Source organism: Podarcis tiliguerta, assembly GCF_965153285.1.
Source record: "Podarcis tiliguerta genome assembly, chromosome: W".
Taxonomy (NCBI): Eukaryota; Metazoa; Chordata; class Lepidosauria; order Squamata; family Lacertidae; genus Podarcis; species Podarcis tiliguerta.
This window is the reverse complement of record NC_139552.1, coordinates 13,324,137-13,341,781: the sequence shown is the minus strand read 5'-3', so window position 1 is coordinate 13,341,781 and position 17,645 is coordinate 13,324,137. Positions and strand designations below refer to the sequence as shown.

Sequence of the window (17,645 nt, the reverse complement as noted above, 5' to 3'; positions counted from 1 at the left end):
CTGTTTGGTGATTGTTTAGTTTAGTTCCTCTAAGATCCAAGCTTGCTCCCCCGGGCCCTAGGGAAGCCAGCCAAAATAAAAGATTCACCCTCACTTTCACATTACACCATATATTAGAAAGGTCCATGCAAGCAAATGCAGGTTTTTTTAATGTGAAATATTCCCTAATTATAAACCGTTGAATGTCCTCCCCACCCCAAGAGGCCGTTTCTTTTTCTCCTGCACCACAGCCACTGCCATTTTTTTCAGCCCGAGCCTCCTTCGTATCTGATCTTGTTTTTGCCAGTTCTAATTGGGGCTCTCCACAGAGAACTGTGCAACCCAGCACCAAATTAATTTTACGGTTCCTCCTGCATTCCACTTAGATAGTTAATCCTTTCTTAGTGAGGTTCGGCAAATCATGAGTAGTAAATGTAGAAAAGGAAACAACCACTCACCTCACTTAAATTGAAGCGCAACGATGAAAGCCCTTTTCAATTCAAAGCTTTGGCATCCAGGGACTGAATTATTTAGCAGGTCTTTTTTTATCTCCTTCTGCTCATGGCAATGAGTCTGGAGAGTTTCCAATTTGTGCAGTGCTCCACACCCAGTGTCCCTGCCCCCGCATTCTGTAGCGAGCAGCAGTTATTGGACGAACTGCGGGTGACAGCCAATCCCCCCCCTGCCCTGGGGGGGCAGGTCGGCAGGGATAATTACCCCCATATTATCCCTGAAAACCTGTACTGGCTGGAAACCGGAAGTCTGTATACCAAAGTATTCTAGAGTCAAATGTGTGGCCATCTGCCCAATAGCTGAAGCTTGGCCTAAATGGGGTCATGCAACAGGACAAGGATCCCAAGCACACCAGCAAATCTACAACTGAAAAACTGAAAGAAAACAGTCAAGGTGTTGCAATGGCCCAGTCAAAATCCAGACCTCAACCCAGTTGAAATGCTCTGCAGGACATTAAGAGAGCTGTACATAAACAAATGCCATCAAACCTCAATGAACTGAAGCAACAATGTAAAGAAGAGTGGGTCAAAATTCCTCCACAACGATGTGAGAGACTGATAAAATCATAAAGAAAAAATTAGTCTTACCTGAAGTGTAGTTTGGGGAGTGGGGCGTCGTATCCAATGGAATGGATGTTCACCCTGTTGTGAGACACTAGACAGGAGCAAAAACCTGTGGGAAGCAGGCTGGACACCCTCAGTTTTCCAGATTCGCCAAGCAGAAAGTACCAATGGAGTCCCTAAAGGGGGGGGGATCTGCCTACTTCCCCCTTCCTCAGCTCTGGAAATTTCTATAATAAAATCTCTAAATTGCTAAGTAGCTGAAAGGCAAGGAAACGCAACACAAGGAACATGACCAACTGGCACTCAAGATAGGCCATGCTCCCCCCAGTGTACAGTAGAGCACTTTAGGGTGGGGTCCATTGGATATGACGCCCCACTCCCAAAACTACACTTCAGGTAAGACCAATTGTTCTTTTTAGTTCATAGGGTGTTGTAGCCAATGGAATGGGACACACCACAGTGGAGTCACCACTTCAGGCGGGTCCCATCTCTGCAATACACTAAGACCAAAGGCCACCACAGCTGTGGACAGCTGGTCCAATTTGTAATGTCTGGTAAGGTGGAAGGTGATGACCAGGTGGCTGCCCTACAAATGTCCAACGTGTGCCAGAACGTGAGATGGACAGGGTAATTTAAGGGAATCATAAGCCATGAAAATATAGGCCTTAATCCACCTCACTAAGGTTGTTTTGAAAACTTAAAGCGTCAGTTTTCCGGAAGGATTTCATATGATGTAGGTAGACTTTTAGAGCTCTGCACATGTCCAGGGAGTGCCAGGCTTGCTCCTTAGGATGTTTTGGATGCGGACAGAAAGTCAGGAGAATCAGTTCTTGTTGGACGTGGAATCTAGATAGCACCTTTGGAAGGAAGGAAAAGGTCTGAACATAGCACCACCTTATCCTTGTGGAAAATACAAAGATGTTTAGGTGTAGAAAGGGCTGAAAACTCTGACACTCGGCGTGCCGAAGTGATTGCCACCAAAAGAGAACTTTGAAAGTAAGGATCCTCAGGGGTACAAGACATACGAGGTTCGAACGGAGGTCTCTGAAGAGCTGTGATGACCGAGTGTAAATTCCAGGTGGGAAAGCGATGTGCCAATGATGGGTGTTGATGTACCGCACCCTTGAGAAAGCGTTTGACTAACCAGTTCTGGGATAAGGGCAGCCTACCAGTAGCACTCAGAATGGAGGAAATGGATGAGACATGTCTTTTGAGAGTATTAGGCCTTAAGCTTTCTGTAGTCCATGTTGGAGATACCAAAGAATGTTTGGAATCGATATCTTGTGAGGTAGCAGGCCAGATTCTGAGCACCAAGACTGTCTGTGTAGATTGATAAAGACGTTTCGTCAAAGGGCATCTGGAGGCTAGGATTGTTGAAACAACTGGATCATCTAAACCGTGGTGCTTTAGGCAGCGGCGCTCCAATGCTAAACAACCAGTTTCAGCCACTGAGGAGAGGGATATAGTAGTGGACCTTGTCACAGCAACATTGGAGAGAGAGGCAGAAGGAATGGCGGAGTGATTGACAGGGCTTGAAGTTCTGTCATCCATGGCCTGTGAGGCCAAAGTGGAGCAACTAGAACTATGTAATTGCGCCTTCTCTTGTCTGACCTTGTGAAGAACACATGGTAGGATCAATTGAGGAGGGAAGGTGGAAGGTGAAAGCAGGCCCCGTGGTCAGGGAGCTATCAGGACATCCCATGCCTCCGCCTGAGTGTCCTGAAACCTTGAAAATAATGGGGCAACTGTCAATTCACTTTGGTCGCAAACAGGTCTACTTGGAGAGGATCCCAAAGGGTTTGAAACCATTGGATATCAGTCTGCCCAACATCCATTTCCCTGTGTCCATCCGTTTGCAGCTTAGCCAATCTGCCTGGGCATTTTAGTCTCCGGCAATGTGCTCTGCTGTCAGGGAGAGGTGGTGACCTTGTATGGGAAACTTATTCCGGAAGATATATTGTGATTTCGAGATTAGTGATCTGACATGGTCAACTCTTCCTGGCTCTGGTTATCTATGTTTTATTACTTTCTCTAGCCCTTGTAAAAAAGTATTTGATGTGTGGTCTGTTGGCAAATGGCACTGGTCAGTAAAAGCCTTTGATGTATGGCCTGGCTTTTTGTCTTTGATGAAGAGAGGCTCGTAGCTGAGCCTGTACTGGCCATAGCAGGGCACAGCATCTATAAAATATCTAGCTTTTGAGCATGGCAGTCAGAAGTTCGTGCAAAGGCTGTTGGCTGTGGAGCTGTGCATCGATGGCTACCTGGGGGCCACTTTGCCACTTCTTCAGGGCTTCTCAGTGGCAGATTGAAGTTCTGCTTGGTAATGTATATTTTACTTGCTGTTTAGAATAAAATCTGTAATCTTCTCACCCACTTGCATTTGTATTGCTTCTGAATCTAATTTTAAAAGAATCATCTTGCATTTGGCAAGACAGACGTTTGGCCCAGTTGAACAGGAGTGTCACTTCTTTCTAGAGGGACCAGATTTCATGTCACCTTGATGAACGGTGTGCGATCTGACAGTGGAGCTGTCTGTCCAAATCAAAACATGTTTGAGATGGAATTGTTGGGCAAAGTGCATGAGCGCCATTCTGGCTGCATGCAACTCCAGCTAATTGACTGAGTGAGGTGTTTCTGATTTTGTCCACAGGCCTTGAATAAACTGGTTCTGACAGTGAGCTCCCCAAACTTGGAGACTCGTGTTTGTGGTGAGTAGAGTTCTGATTGGGTCCTTGAAGGGGTCCTTGAGATGAGGTGATAGACACCTGTAGCAATTGTGGGTAATGGCCCACTGATGAGGGAGTAGAGTCCACTGCAGGGTGCAGACATGGTGTTTTGCCGAGGGTGCAATCTGCGAAGCTGACATGCAGAGGCTGAAGACCGATGCTAGATGTTTCGATGAGATTAAAGGAGATGCTGCTGCTTTGATCTTGGCTATCCCTCTTTGGAGAGACACTTCCCCCTTCACTGTAACCAAGAGGGCCCTGAGATGGAGGATTCTTTTGAGAAGGCATTAGACAGCTTTTTTCTCTGTTGATTAGGAAGCCATGGTCTTGCAAGGTGCAGAGGGTGAGTTGTAGATGGGCAAGCGCTTCATGAAAGGTTGGCGCTTTGACTAGGAGATAGAGAATTGGGTGCCATTTCTTCTGTGCTTTTCTGGGAACAACGAAGAATATGGAGTAGAGACCACAAAAACACTGGTGTGAAGGAGCTGGAACTATAGCTCCCATGGAAAGATGATAATGAATTGAAGACCAAACAGCTTGAAGACGAAGTTTGTTTTTTGGTAGTACGGAAGGGACGAAATGATCGGGCGGAACCGAAATGAAGTCTATTAGGTAACCTTCTGAAATAATTTTCAGAACCCAGTGGTCAGAGACAGACTTTTGCCAGGCAGGAAAAAGCTAGAAAGACGACAAACACATGGGACGTCATTGGGTTCGTTATTTGGTTGTCTTTGCATTTGAGGAATTCTGGAACTGCTGGAACCCTTGCCTCCCTTGAAAACGATGACGAAAGGAGGGGCCACTAGGGGCGCATCAGAAGATGGCTGACAATAACATCTCTCTGACCCACACGAGGTAATTTGGAGGCTGTGATGGGAGTAAATAGCCTCCCTACCCCCCCAGGATTGTGGGGTGGGACTCCCTTGCCTGCTGTGCCCTATACCACCCCGAATTTGTGGGGATGGGGGCACTAGGCACAATGCCCTCCTGTGGGATTTCAGCGCTCCTGGACGCCATCTCTGATCCGCGCCACTAGCTGCAAGAACTTCAAAAGAAACAATTTGGTTGGAGCGAATGCACATATTTCAAGGAAGGAGGGGGAGTAAAGACTGCTAACAGAAGAGATCTCTGATAAAACAAGAAGAGTCGGAGGAGCAAGTATAAATCATGAGAAGACACGCCAAGACTCGGTATGGCAAAGGGACTGATGGGGGAGGGGGAAAAAAAACTTTCCTTTCTTTCTTTTATGTGATTAAACAAGACCCCCCCCCCAAGTCAGAAATGTCGTTTTAAGGACTTAAGCTGTGGATTTAAGGCTGTGTGGAGATAAACTTTCGAACCAAAGCATGTTTTGAGAAGAGCGTGGAATGTATAAGGGCTCTGGAATGACGCAGTTAAAAGTGCCGTCGCCATATTGGGAAGTTCTGTCGGAGGACTTAAGTCTGGGAGGAGAAATAGAGAAATAGAGCTGTTTTTATATTGTGGGTGAAACTCCTCAGAGTGACATAAGAACGACAGTTCTGTAATTAAAGATGGAAAAGGCGATGTTATCTATGAAGGTGATGATATATGGAAACCATCTCAATTTGAGGATTGGAAGAACGGAAAAATTCACACAGGATTATTATTGGTGTTTATCGGCTTAAGGAGACTATCAGAAGAGATCATAAAGAAAAAAGAGAAAATATATTAACAAGATGTGATGTGGAAACAGCAAGATAAGACTGGATAGAATTATGAACTTTGTTTGGACTGATTTGGACATTAACGCAGTAGCAAGAAGATGATCAGAATCCCCCTTCGGATCTTCAAATATGGGTCCCCTCAACAAAATTTAAAATTCGGCTTTGTAATTCGGAATTTATGTGATGTGATTTGATTTGATTTGATTGGCCGGTTAATAAAAATTATTTTTTTTAAAAAAAGAAAACGATGACGAAAGGGCTGGGTTCGGAATTCAAAGTCCCTTTGTCTCTTCTGGGTTCGAAAGGGGCGAAAGGACTGAGATTGAGAAGCATTTGGTGAGAAACGATGGGCTGGTTGCTTGTCATCTCTCTGAGTTAGCAAAACTTTCCTTTTATCCTTTGATTCAATAAGGACATCTTTCAATGCCGCTTCCTCAAAAAGGTGACCGCCAGAAAAGGGAACGATAGAAAGGTTCACCTTAAACGCTGCGTCCACATTCCAACTCTTTAGCCACAAGGTGCATCTAGCCATTATCTGGGATGTCACTGCTCTAGCTGAAAATTGAATGGAATCCATAGAGGCATCAGTCATAAAGGCCCAAGCCTTTAGCTTAGTCAGAATTTGGCGTTGATGGGCTGCATCTTGGGGATGAGATTACAGTAAGTCCTCAAGCCACACAATGCATGCTTGGGCACGTGATGAAGCAACACAGGAAGCTCTTAAGGAAAAGGCAGCTGTTTCATGAACTTTACATGGAGCAAACTCCAGCCTCCTGTCAGTCACGTACCAGAGTCAGGCATCTCCCTCCCGGGGGACCAGATGACGAGATGAACGATGGTCTATGGCAGGGGTCTTAATATGTGCAATGAACTCAGGATCCAAATCATATAACTTGTCAGCCAGGGCAGTATTCTTTCTAGAATGGGTAGGTGCATCGAGCTCAGACTTAACAACCGCCTTCAATACTGAGGGCACCAACATAAAGTTAGCTGAGGTTAGCTGTACTATTAATTAGTACAGACACCTCACTCTCTGGTTTTGAGGCTGACATTTTGTCAGACTGAGTTGATCATTCTAATGTGTGCATTATCTTACGTTTCAAGATGGGGGCACTAGACTCTTGGAATATTCTTATATAAAGGGATTTGTCTTGAACAGAACCATCGTTCTAATCGTCATCAACTTTTGCTTCTAGCAAAGAGGATGGAGAGGAAGGAATAGGAAACTCATCCTCAGCCTCTTTTCCCGTAGAGTTGAAGGGGTTAGGAGAAGAGATCCTAAGATCCAACTACAACAGAATGGGTTGCTTCCTTTGACTTAGGCTGCTTCTTTGGAGGCAAGTTTAAATGCAATTCAGAGGACATTGAGGCAATAAGAGCTTCCTTCTTTTTTCCATTTAACAATCCAATCATATCACATTAGCTAATCTGAATTATACCAATACATATAATAAAATCCAAATATTTTGCCGAATTTTTAAAATTTTTGTTGGGGGTACCCATGCTTCGAGTTCAGTAAGGGTCCAATCACCTCATATTTCTGCTGCTTTGATGTTCACAAGTCCCATCTTCCAATCTTCTTCTTGTTATCATTTTTCTTCTTAATAACCTCTGAGTTGTTTCCACAAGCGAGATGAAGCAAGCATTATTATGTTTCTGTGTGGACTTTCACGCTGATCCAAAAGTCCTATTCGAGCGGCAGGCGCCATTTCAACAGTTCCGATGAAATAAAGTCTAAGCGTCTGCTCATTAATTTTCCCAGACCAGTTGCTCCATAAATCAGCCTTTCCAGGGGAGTTTTTGCCAAATCAGACGTACAATCCAAACATGCTAACAGAACAGTGGCTCGCCTCCCCCTTTGACTGTAAATCTCGCAACAGTCTGTCTCATAATGGCGGATCCCAATTAGTAACTACGTCACCCAAAAGACTTTTGTTTCCTTTCCAGATCTTCCGCAAAACAAAGCCTTTAGTTAATATTTTTATTTCCACACAGTTTATATTCCAATCTCACTTGCTATCAATCATGTGACAGTTCTTCTAGGGGAGGGGTTGTTAGGTAAATCATATTAAAAAAGAAAAAAAGTCCCCCCCCCTTTCCGTTCCGTTTCAACATACCAACATAGCTGTGATTCTTTGATGTAGTCCTCTGTTCAATCCATCCCATCACTCTTGACTTCTCAGTGGTAGATTTAATTAGCAGTTAGAACACCCTTTCCTTCGCTCGAAACATGTGCATTTACTTTTCTCCAATTATTTTATCTTAAGCAATGCAACTAGGGTCGCACTCAGAAGTAGCGTCCGGGAGATCCAGAAACTCACTTGAGGGCTTTCCGTCCGGTGCCCCCACCCCCCTCCTTCTTTCGAACTCGGGGGTGATTTATTGGCAACTGCGGACGAGGCATCATCTTCCCATCCCCTGGGAAGAATTCAGGAGGCTAATTTACTCCCATCATCAGCCTCTTAATTACCTCGTGTGAGCCGGAGAGATGGTATTGTCGGCCATCTTCCAAGGCACCCCTAGCGGCCCCCCATATAAGGGCTTCCTTCAACTGCTCAATTAATGGGGCTGGAAAGGTTTGAGAAATGGGGGATGGAGCACCGTGAGTGACTGGAGAGGGATCAAGACACTCTTGTTCCTGTTCCTCAGAAAAACCTAAGAATTCTGGCTCAGAATCAGATAAAGCGTCAATCTGTACCTCACCAGCAGGTGTCGGTATAGTCTTAGTATTCAACTGAATGGAAGCACTTTAGAGGCTGTATTGTGAGCCTGGGACTGATGTAAAATTATGGAAGAAAGACACTTCCTTGGAAGGCCTGGGGGAGCAGTCTTAGCACGTCCCCTGGCCTTAGAGGACACTAAGTGCTTCAGTTTTTGCTTTGCTTTTTTGTAGGTGGGCTGCTTAAGCCACAAGTGTCCTCCATGGCGGCCATTAAAACAGCAAAGACAGACACACAAATACACAAACAGCCTCTGATTTTCACCAAATAAACACTCAACTCAGTTTGCCATGTTGGAATCCATGATTTCCAGGCAGCTGAGTTCCTTATATAAGCATGACCTATAACACTGGTGTGTGTTGGAGAGTGTTAGTGTGGCGTGGTTAGTGCTGAGGAGTTGCTGAGAGTTAAGAAGTCGTGTTGTAAATAGTAACTTGTGAATAGCTTGTATGTTTGCTGCTGTAAATAATAAAACAACAATAACCAAGTTACTAGGTCAGCAGTTTTTGTTCCTACTAGTCGTGCAGCTGGGCAATCTCAAGAGTTGCTCAACAATCGCTGCGGTACTCTGCTAAGCTGCGCAGTAGGCGAAAGCACTTCGAAGGTTCAGACGGTTCCAAAAGTTTTAACATGCCACTCTGTGGACCAGGAGAAAAGAAAGGCAAAAGCCTTATGTCAAACCACACACTCTGTTTGCCATACTCAGGCAGGGATGGAATAGGAACGATGGTCTAAAAACAGCGAACCGGGATGAGGTGGCCAAGTCGTTTTTAAATCAGGGCAGGAGAATGCAAATGCCACACCACGAGTCACATAAGTAACACACACACCAAAACAAAACAAATAAATACAGTTGTAACCCCAGAAAAATGGCGGTGGCCACTAGGCTAAGAAAACGATCTCACTGAAAGAAGGCCACTGCACCTGAAGGCAGGAATGGACATTGGCACTGTGGCAATGACACCGGCTCTGGAAAATTTATTTATTAAGTAAACAACTAAGGAATAAAAGAAGGGTGGTAAATAAGCAGAACAACCAAATGTAAAGAGTAAGGGAAAGGGTTTTTTTGTGGGGGGAAATATGTGTGGACAAAGAAAGAACTGTAAAACAAAAATAACGATAAAGGAAATCTAAAGAAAAAAAGGGGGTTCAGATAAATTATCACTACACAAGTACTTTTACTTGAACTGTGAATTTCCTTTTAATTGAAACACAAGGCAACCATGAGATTCTGGATTGCACCCATGCTACCAATGTAAATGGTGAGCCATATTCAATTCAGTGAAGTCTGAACCTACTTGTGATACACTTAGCTAACCCCTGCAACCCTACCCAAACTACAACCAGATGACTGAGCTCCTGGTGCTTGTCAAACAAGCTTCACACAAGCAGTCATGGTGGGTTACACGTTGTGTAGGGCTGATCCAAAAATAGGCCCATAAGTGTAGTTGATAGTACAGTGGTACCTCGGGTTACATATGCTTCAGGTTACAGACTCCGCTAACCCAGAAATATTACCTCGGTTTAAGAACTTTGCTTGAGGATGAGAACAGAAATCATGCAGCGGCAGCACAGCGGCAGCAGGAGGCCCCATTAGCTAAAGTGGTACCTCAGGTTAAGAACAGTTTCAGGTTAAGAACAGACCTCCAGAACGAATTAAGTTCTTAACCTGAGGTACCACTGTACCAAATAAATTCAGTAGCCATGGAATCACAGAATTATAAAGTTGGAAGAGACTCTGAGGGTCATCTAGTCCAACCCCCTGCAAGGCAGGAATCTCAACTAGATCATAAATGAAAGATGGCCTTCCAGCCGCTGCTTTAAAACCACCTTTTAAAGGAGTCCATTCCACTGTCAAACAGCTCTTAACTTCCAAAAGTTCTTTCAAATGTTTAGTCAAAATCTCTTTTCTTGTAACTTGTATGCATGTAATTGGCCAGCGTTACACTAAAACTCATGACAAGTACTTAGAACCAGTAAGTAGAGGTTTTATAACAGAAATGCACAGTGCTTCCTTGTTGAATCTAAAACAGCATATAAACCAAGTCCTGTTTATTTCACATACCTCTTCTTCTGGAAGATTTTTATCATTCTCAGCCTCAATTCTGACTCTTACAACACCTGATTTATCCACGATCTCTTGAATGAGTTTTCCGTTTTTCCCTATAACTTTTCCTATTAAGACATACAGAACATCTAGAATTTAGGGGTTTGATCAGGTTAGTAAAAGTATCAGCACAGAACATATTTCATCAACCATTTGAAAGTTTCAGCCATGTGTTGATGCAGTAGCTTTGCACACCCTTCCAGGGGGCTTGTAAGTGAATTTGGTTGAGGGCACTTAGAAGCTTGCCTGTGATTGATAATCACGCACACACACACGCACGCACGCGCGCACACACACACACACACACACACACACAGCGCTTCACTAATCATCATACTTATGCTTCTTTACAGCAATGTCTATTTGTCTTAATTCAAATCAGGCAATATATTTAAGATCATGATTTACATCAAGAAAAAAGGACCATTTTAATAACAGTAATTTCAATCACATATCCCTGAACAAGCAAGTTACTCAGTTACTATAGCTGGAGTCTTTATACAACCTAGGAGCACTACCTAAAACTTCTGGTTAAATACAAGAGGCAGATCTCTGTTTGACTCTGTACAAGAAGGTAATTAATGTGCTTTTATTATATATAGGTATGCTGAAAACTGCTTGGCTTTCAGGATATAGCAGTGTATGAATATTTTAATAAATTAATTACATAACTGGAGACAAACTGCAATACATGTTAACACTTACTTCAAGTGTAAACACTTACAAAGGCAAGTCTTCCAGATTTTAATGTGCACAACATTGGATAAGCAAGGATTTATTCAGTGGACAATATAGAATCTCTCAGTAAGATGTAAAGTAAATATTATGCTCTTTAGTTAGCAAAATCAAGTATTTATATTTCAAGAATTGAACACACTGCAGAGCTTTGGTAGCAGAAGAACATAAAATGTATTACTTCCTATGTCATTCATAATGTCTAATCCAGAAGCCAAGTGAATTCCCTCAGAGTTTTTATATTAAAAGGCATATTTTAATGTAAATCTGTTTGATAAATGGTCACCATTTGGTTCTAAGATGATAAGCATGGACTTTAAATAGTTCACATTGTTAGGATTTTATCTGAAACCTTAACACATGTATCACAACTGAAACATAAATAATAAAATAGTCATGCTTTCAAATAGTTCTCTGATCGTTCTAAGAAAACAAATCACTGATTTGACTTTGAAATCACAGCCCAAATTGACATACCTACTAGGTTTCTGGGGACTTGGATGATATCTTCAGCAAATTCAAGATAACTTCTTGCCTTCTTCACTGCATCTTGATCCTATAGGACAGAGATTTTCAACCTTTTTGAGTCCACGGGTCCCTTGACAAACTACATTCTTTCTGCGGTACCCCTATGGGGCTCAGGAGCCCACTCATGTCAACCCTTGCCTGCACAGCTGGCAGCCTCTCACCCTTTTTTGAACACCCTCCCTTGTGGAGTGTTCCCTCAGCCTCCTTCCCTCTCCCCTCTCCTTGCGAGTCCTCCAGGCAGCTGCTGCTGCCGCCCCTGGTCTCTGAGTTGCCCCCACTCCAGGGAGAGGTGCCTCCTCACACTGCCTCACAGGGGCCTGGGACTTGTCTATCCATTTCCAACAGCAAGGAATGACGTACTGGCTGGCTGGCTGAGCTCCTTCTCCCTCTTGCTTGCTTACTTAGAGGCCACTTCAGCTCCTGGCAACCAGCATCCCCTGGCCAGCCCCAGAGACACTATTCACCTGCTGAACTTGTAGCCAGGGCTGCTGCAACAAACAGCTGTGCAAGCCTTTGGGAGGCAGAGATGTGAGAGGTCATCAGAGGAGGGAGGGAAGGAAAGAAGGGCAGAGGCCAGTATTGCCCACGGCACCCCTGACCATCATTCAAGGCACCCCAGGGTGCCTTGGTCACTGGTTGCAAACCACTGGTATAGGAAATACAATTAAAATGATAGAAATTTTTAACCTATATGATACTTGGAAAACGAAGCATCCCAATGAGAAGGATATTACACATTTCTCTGAAGCTAAAATATCGGGGGGGGGGGAGGATAGACACAATTTGGATTTTGAAAGGGTTGACTCTTAATTTGGAAAAGGCAGAAATCCTGAGCAGAACAATCTCAGACCATAATCTGGTAATAATTCATATGAAAACTAAACAACAAACAAGGGGAAGATGGAGGCTGAATGATGAGATATGGAGAGATGAACAATTAGTGGCAAGAGCAAAAGAAACGTTGGCAGAATTCTTTGAAATAAACGAAAAACAAAATGCAGACATGAATGTAATTTGGGATGCAAGTAAAACTTACATGAGGGGCTTTGGGATACAACAAATGTCTAGGATAAAAAATAAAAAAGACAAAAATATTCAAGAAATAACCAGACAGATAAGAAATAATGAAAAAGAATTGATTAAAAAACCCCCAAAACGGGGAAATAATTCAAAATATAAAGATACTACAATCTCATATATTTAATTTATAAGGAGGTGGAAAATAAAATTAAATGGATGAGACAAAGGTATTTCGAATCAGCTAATAAGCCCAGCAAGATGCTGGCCTGGTTGACAAAGGAAAAACATACAAAAAGAATTATAAATAAAATCTCAGAGCAAGGTGAAGAAATAACTGAGCCCGAAAAAATTAATGCAAAAATTTTATTAAAAAACTGATTGAACTGGAACAAAAAGACGATAACAAAATGAAGGAATATTTGTTTAAAAAAAAATTACCAGTAATTGAAAAAGAAGAATATGATTATTTAAATTCTAATATAGAAGCAGAGGAAATTGCACAAGTTATAAGGAAAATGAACATTGGCAAATCACCAGGCCCAAATGGGATTACAATAAATTACTACAAAAAAATTAGAGGAGGTAATTCTCCCAAAATTGAAAAGGGTTATGAACAATATATTTGAGGAAAGAAAAATTCCATGTTCATGGAAGGAGGCCTTAATAACGTTTATACCTAAGCAAGGATCAGACTTGGAAAATATCAAAAATTATAGGCCAATATCACTATTAAATACAGATTAAAAAATATTTACTAGAGTGCTAGCAAATAGATTAAAACTTTTTTTGAATAGAATCATTAATAGTGATCAGGCTGGATTTTTGCTGGGCAGACACAAAAAAAAATAAAATACAAGGATAATAATAATTGACCTCTTGGAATATGTAGAAATGAAACCTAGCAAAAAGGTAACTTTTTGCTGCAACTGGTGGATGCAGAAAAGGTCTTCAATAGGGTTTCTTGAACTTCCTACTGAAAACTATCAAATGAATGGGTATTGGAAATAAAATAACAAATGGAATTAAGGCTATCTATGCCAATCAGAAAGCAAATTTGATTATAAATAACAAGATTACTGAAGAATTTAATATTGAAAGACGGACAAGACAAGGTTGCCCCCTCTCCCCACTCCTATTTATCACCATCTTAGAGACACTTTTAGTAGCAATAAGGAAGGACCCAAAGATTACAAGTATAAATTTAGGAACTCGGTACAACAAAGTCAAAGCCTTTGCTGATGACGTGATTATTACTACTGAAAACCCTATGGAAAGTATACAAGAAACCCTTTTAAAAATGGAAAAATATGGGGAAGTCTAAATCCAAGCTTTTAACAAAAAACGTATGTAAGGAAGAACAAGATGAATTAGAAAAAGCAACGGGACTTAAAATAACTAGCAAAGCAAATTACCAGGGGGTCTGGATTAATAATAAGAACATAAATCTGTATAAAGATAATTATGCGGGGGGGGGGGGAATGGAAAGAAATAAAAGAAGAACTAGAGACTAGGGGAAAACTAAATCTTTCCCTGTGGGGAATAATATTGTATCTATCATCAAAATGATGGTACTCCCCAAGATGCTTTTCCTATTCCAAACACTACCCATAATCAGTGAGATAAAATGTTTTAAGGACAGGCAAAAAGACCTTGCTGAATTTATTTGGCAAGGAAAAAAACTATGCATAAAATTCAAATTGTTAACAGAGGTTAAGGAGAGAGGGGGATTTGCAGTCCCAGATCTCAGATCATATTTTGAAGCGGCATGCTGTGTCATGTGACAAAGACACATGAGAGCAGAAGCAGCAAAGCAGGCTGGGAAGTGCTGGGACTGCACAATCATTTGGGCCTACTAAAGTTATTCAGGCCTAACTGCTAACTGTTGATTCACTCTGACATGTGAATTGGCAGCCAGTTTCACTTTGTGCTCTCTGTAAGATGTCAGTGAGAGTCTGTCTGCTTCAGTTGTAAGCAGAGTCAGTATATAATCTCAGCCAAACTGTTTGGAACCATGTTGTTTATGAAGAAGTTTATTTTAATTCAGTAAAGCTTTTATTCTTTAAAACTCTGCATTATTAATTTACGCTGCGCGTCATGCTGGACCTGGATAAAGGATCGGATATTGCTAAAAAAACACTGAGATATTGGGTTTAGAGGGTTGGGACAATGCTTTCGGCTGGCACAGGTACTTGGGATACGATAAAATGAAATCACATAGGGGATTCATAAATCACATTGTAAGGAAAGTATTGTATAATGCCTGGGAGAGAAATAAACCTTTAATGGTTACAAGAACACCTTGGTAGCTCTCACCCATTGAATCGATAGCAGTCCATAGGAAGAATATAGGAATAGGGATTTGGTAGAGGAAATAAGTAATTACCCAAAAATTAAAGAACTTTGAAGAAATAAAAAAGATGGGATTAACTTGATTAGAGTATTGTAAATTAAAAGCAGTCTTTGAAAAAGATAAAAGATGGAAGGGTTTTGATAATGAAATATTGAACCTGGAGAAAGAAATCCTATATAGTAATCAAAAGACTTTATCCAAAATGTGTAAGTTACTGTTAAATTGGCAGTTAAAAGATGAAGAAATGAAAGACGTTATGATAAAATGGGAACAAGATCTAGGCCACACAATTGAATTGCATAAATGGAAAGAACTATGGACAAAGAATATAAAATTTACGGCTTGTTACTTAATAAGAGAAAATCTCATGAAAATGCAATACAGGTGGTATTGGACCCCTGGAAAGCTGGCAAAAATTAATTAAAGTCATAACAACAAGTGTTGGAGGTGCAAAAATCAAGTAGGAACCTTTTACCATATGTGGTGGGCGTGCCCAGAGATGCAAAAGTTCTGGGACACAACCTATGAGGAGATGAAGAAGTTATTAAAAATTACATTCAACAAAAAACCAGAAGAATTTCTTTTGGGAATTTTGACAAACAACATCCCTAAAGTGAAAACAAGACTATTTCTTTATGCAACGTCAGCAGCATGGAGCATGGAAGCAGCATGGAAGCAAGATCATATATCCACCAAAGAAGAATGGTTGTGCAAACTGTGCGAGTACTTGGAACTCGCAAAGCTGACAGATATAAGAAGATATAAATCTAACATCTAAGATATAAATTCTTCCTTTCTGGTGTTTCTGCTTTTACTCCTTTCTTTTTTGCTCTCTCTACTTAAGTTTTCGTATGTTCTTTTTTTGTTTAAGTTTGTGCATTTTGATTTATGTATATGTGCAATACTGTGTATATGTGTGTGTGTGTGTGTGTGTGTGTGTGTGTATGGCTGTTAAAGGGTTGCAGTGTCCTAGAATCAGTTTCACAAAAAACAGATGCACCTCACCTCCCCATAAATATGGAATGTACAAGTGTCTTCATCAAGATCTATAGCTGTCACACCCGGTACTTTTCTGGCTTGCTGAATATTAGCACCATGAGTGCCAATGGCCAGACCCATTAGATCTTCACATACAATGAACTGCTCATGAAATCGTGAAGCAAGCTGCCTTGAACTCTGTAGAAAGATGCATTCTTGGTTAGAACTGAAATTCACTCACTGAGAACCCCTTAAAAAGTACCAAATAAAATCACTTAAAGTAGCAAAGCAGTTATGTGCATGTAATCGGCTAGCATTTTAGGGTATTCACCATTTCAAATGTTAAGTTGCGTTCAAATTACCGTATTTTTCACTCTACAGGACGCACTTTTTCCCATCCAAAAATGAAGGGGAAATGTGTGTGCGTCCTATGGGGCGAATGCAGGCTTTCGCTGAAGCCTGGAGAGCGAGAGGGGTCGGTGCACACCTACCCCTCACGCTCTCCAGGCTTCAGGAAGCTATCCGCAAGCCTTGCAAGCCCTCGGGAGTTCCCGCCAGGCTTGCGGGCAGCAGGCTGCAGCCCGAAGCGCGCGCCGGAGCGTGCCCTGGGCTACAGGCAGATGTCCGCAAGCCTTGCGAGCCCGGTGGGAGTTCCCGCCGGGCTCGCAAGGCTTGCGGATAGCAGCCTGTTCTGGGGGCTGGGGTCAGGGGAAGCTCGGGCTTCCCCCACCCCAGCCCTGCGGCTGGAGGGGGGGAATATTTATTTATTTAATTATTTATCCCCCCCCCCCCAAAAAAAAACCCCTAGGTGCACCCTATGGGCCAGTGCGCCCTATAGGGCGAAAAATACGGTATATGGACTCAATGGTTATTCTTGGACAAGTGAGCCAACTTCAATTTCCAGTAGGTTAAATGGAAACTACAGTAACTTATCTCAAGGGCTATTGCTAGCACTGAGTTAAATATGAAAGCATTATCTACCTCTTTGGGACAGAGTGGGCTAATAAGCTAAAATGAATAATATGCCTTAACTGTTTTCAGGATCATTCTCTCAGTATTTTTACTATGGATCATTTCTTTGTTAAATTCTTATTTTTCCATTTCTACATAGAACCCACCAAAAAAGAGACTCCACAGAGATGACTAGTACAACAAATACATTAGTGGAGTTTTATAATAGTTTTTCAGATACAAACTGATACAGTACCTCTAATTGTTTGCTTGCTTCTTCATTTCTCATTATCAGTGATAACTTGGTGCGAAGACTTCGAAAGTGAATATCAATGAGCATATTTGCACGTTTCATTGTTACCTCATTGATAGACTAAAGAATGGGGGGGGGGGGGAGAGAATAGATCTCTGATCATTATCACATTCAATGTAAGACAGTTTGAGTACATCTCAACAGCAGAAATACTTACCAAAATTATAAGTTGATGGGCTTCAGAATCATATGTTACTGAGAACGCCCCAACTGCCTTCTTGAAGTCCTTGTGCGTAGATTCCTTAGCGCACCTAAAACACAAAGTACTTAAAAAATTCAGAACTGTTTATTTAATGAAACCATATTGTTGTAAAGCAGTCATAGAACTGCAATGAAAACAAGTATTATCTAGTATGCAATGCACCACAGAGCGAGGAAAGAGAAGAGCTCTGGTGTACTTTTCAACAATGAAATGCCATAGTCTAGCAAAAAAAGCTCAAAGTCATGTCTGCAATGTGACATCTTTAAAAGTGACCA

General features: G+C 41.9%; 1 protein-coding gene across 4 annotated transcripts in view; it reads right to left on the bottom strand.

Annotated features, from left to right (window-relative positions):
- The window catches only part of LOC310668835 (fragile X messenger ribonucleoprotein 1-like), a 170,730-nt gene that overhangs the window by 53,347 nt on the left and 99,738 nt on the right, over nucleotides 1–17,645 (bottom strand). For all 4 annotated transcript variants that reach the window (XM_083422167.1, XM_083422168.1, XM_083422166.1 and 1 more), the window contains exons 6-10: nucleotides 17,326–17,419; nucleotides 17,112–17,228; nucleotides 15,932–16,102; nucleotides 11,506–11,584; nucleotides 10,252–10,361 (exon numbers count right to left, since the gene is read on the bottom strand). In XM_083422167.1, the coding sequence (XP_083278293.1) occupies nucleotides 10,252–10,361; nucleotides 11,506–11,584; nucleotides 15,932–16,102; nucleotides 17,112–17,228; nucleotides 17,326–17,419 (571 nt within the window). The remainder of the gene's footprint in view (nucleotides 1–10,251; nucleotides 10,362–11,505; nucleotides 11,585–15,931; nucleotides 16,103–17,111; nucleotides 17,229–17,325; nucleotides 17,420–17,645) is intronic.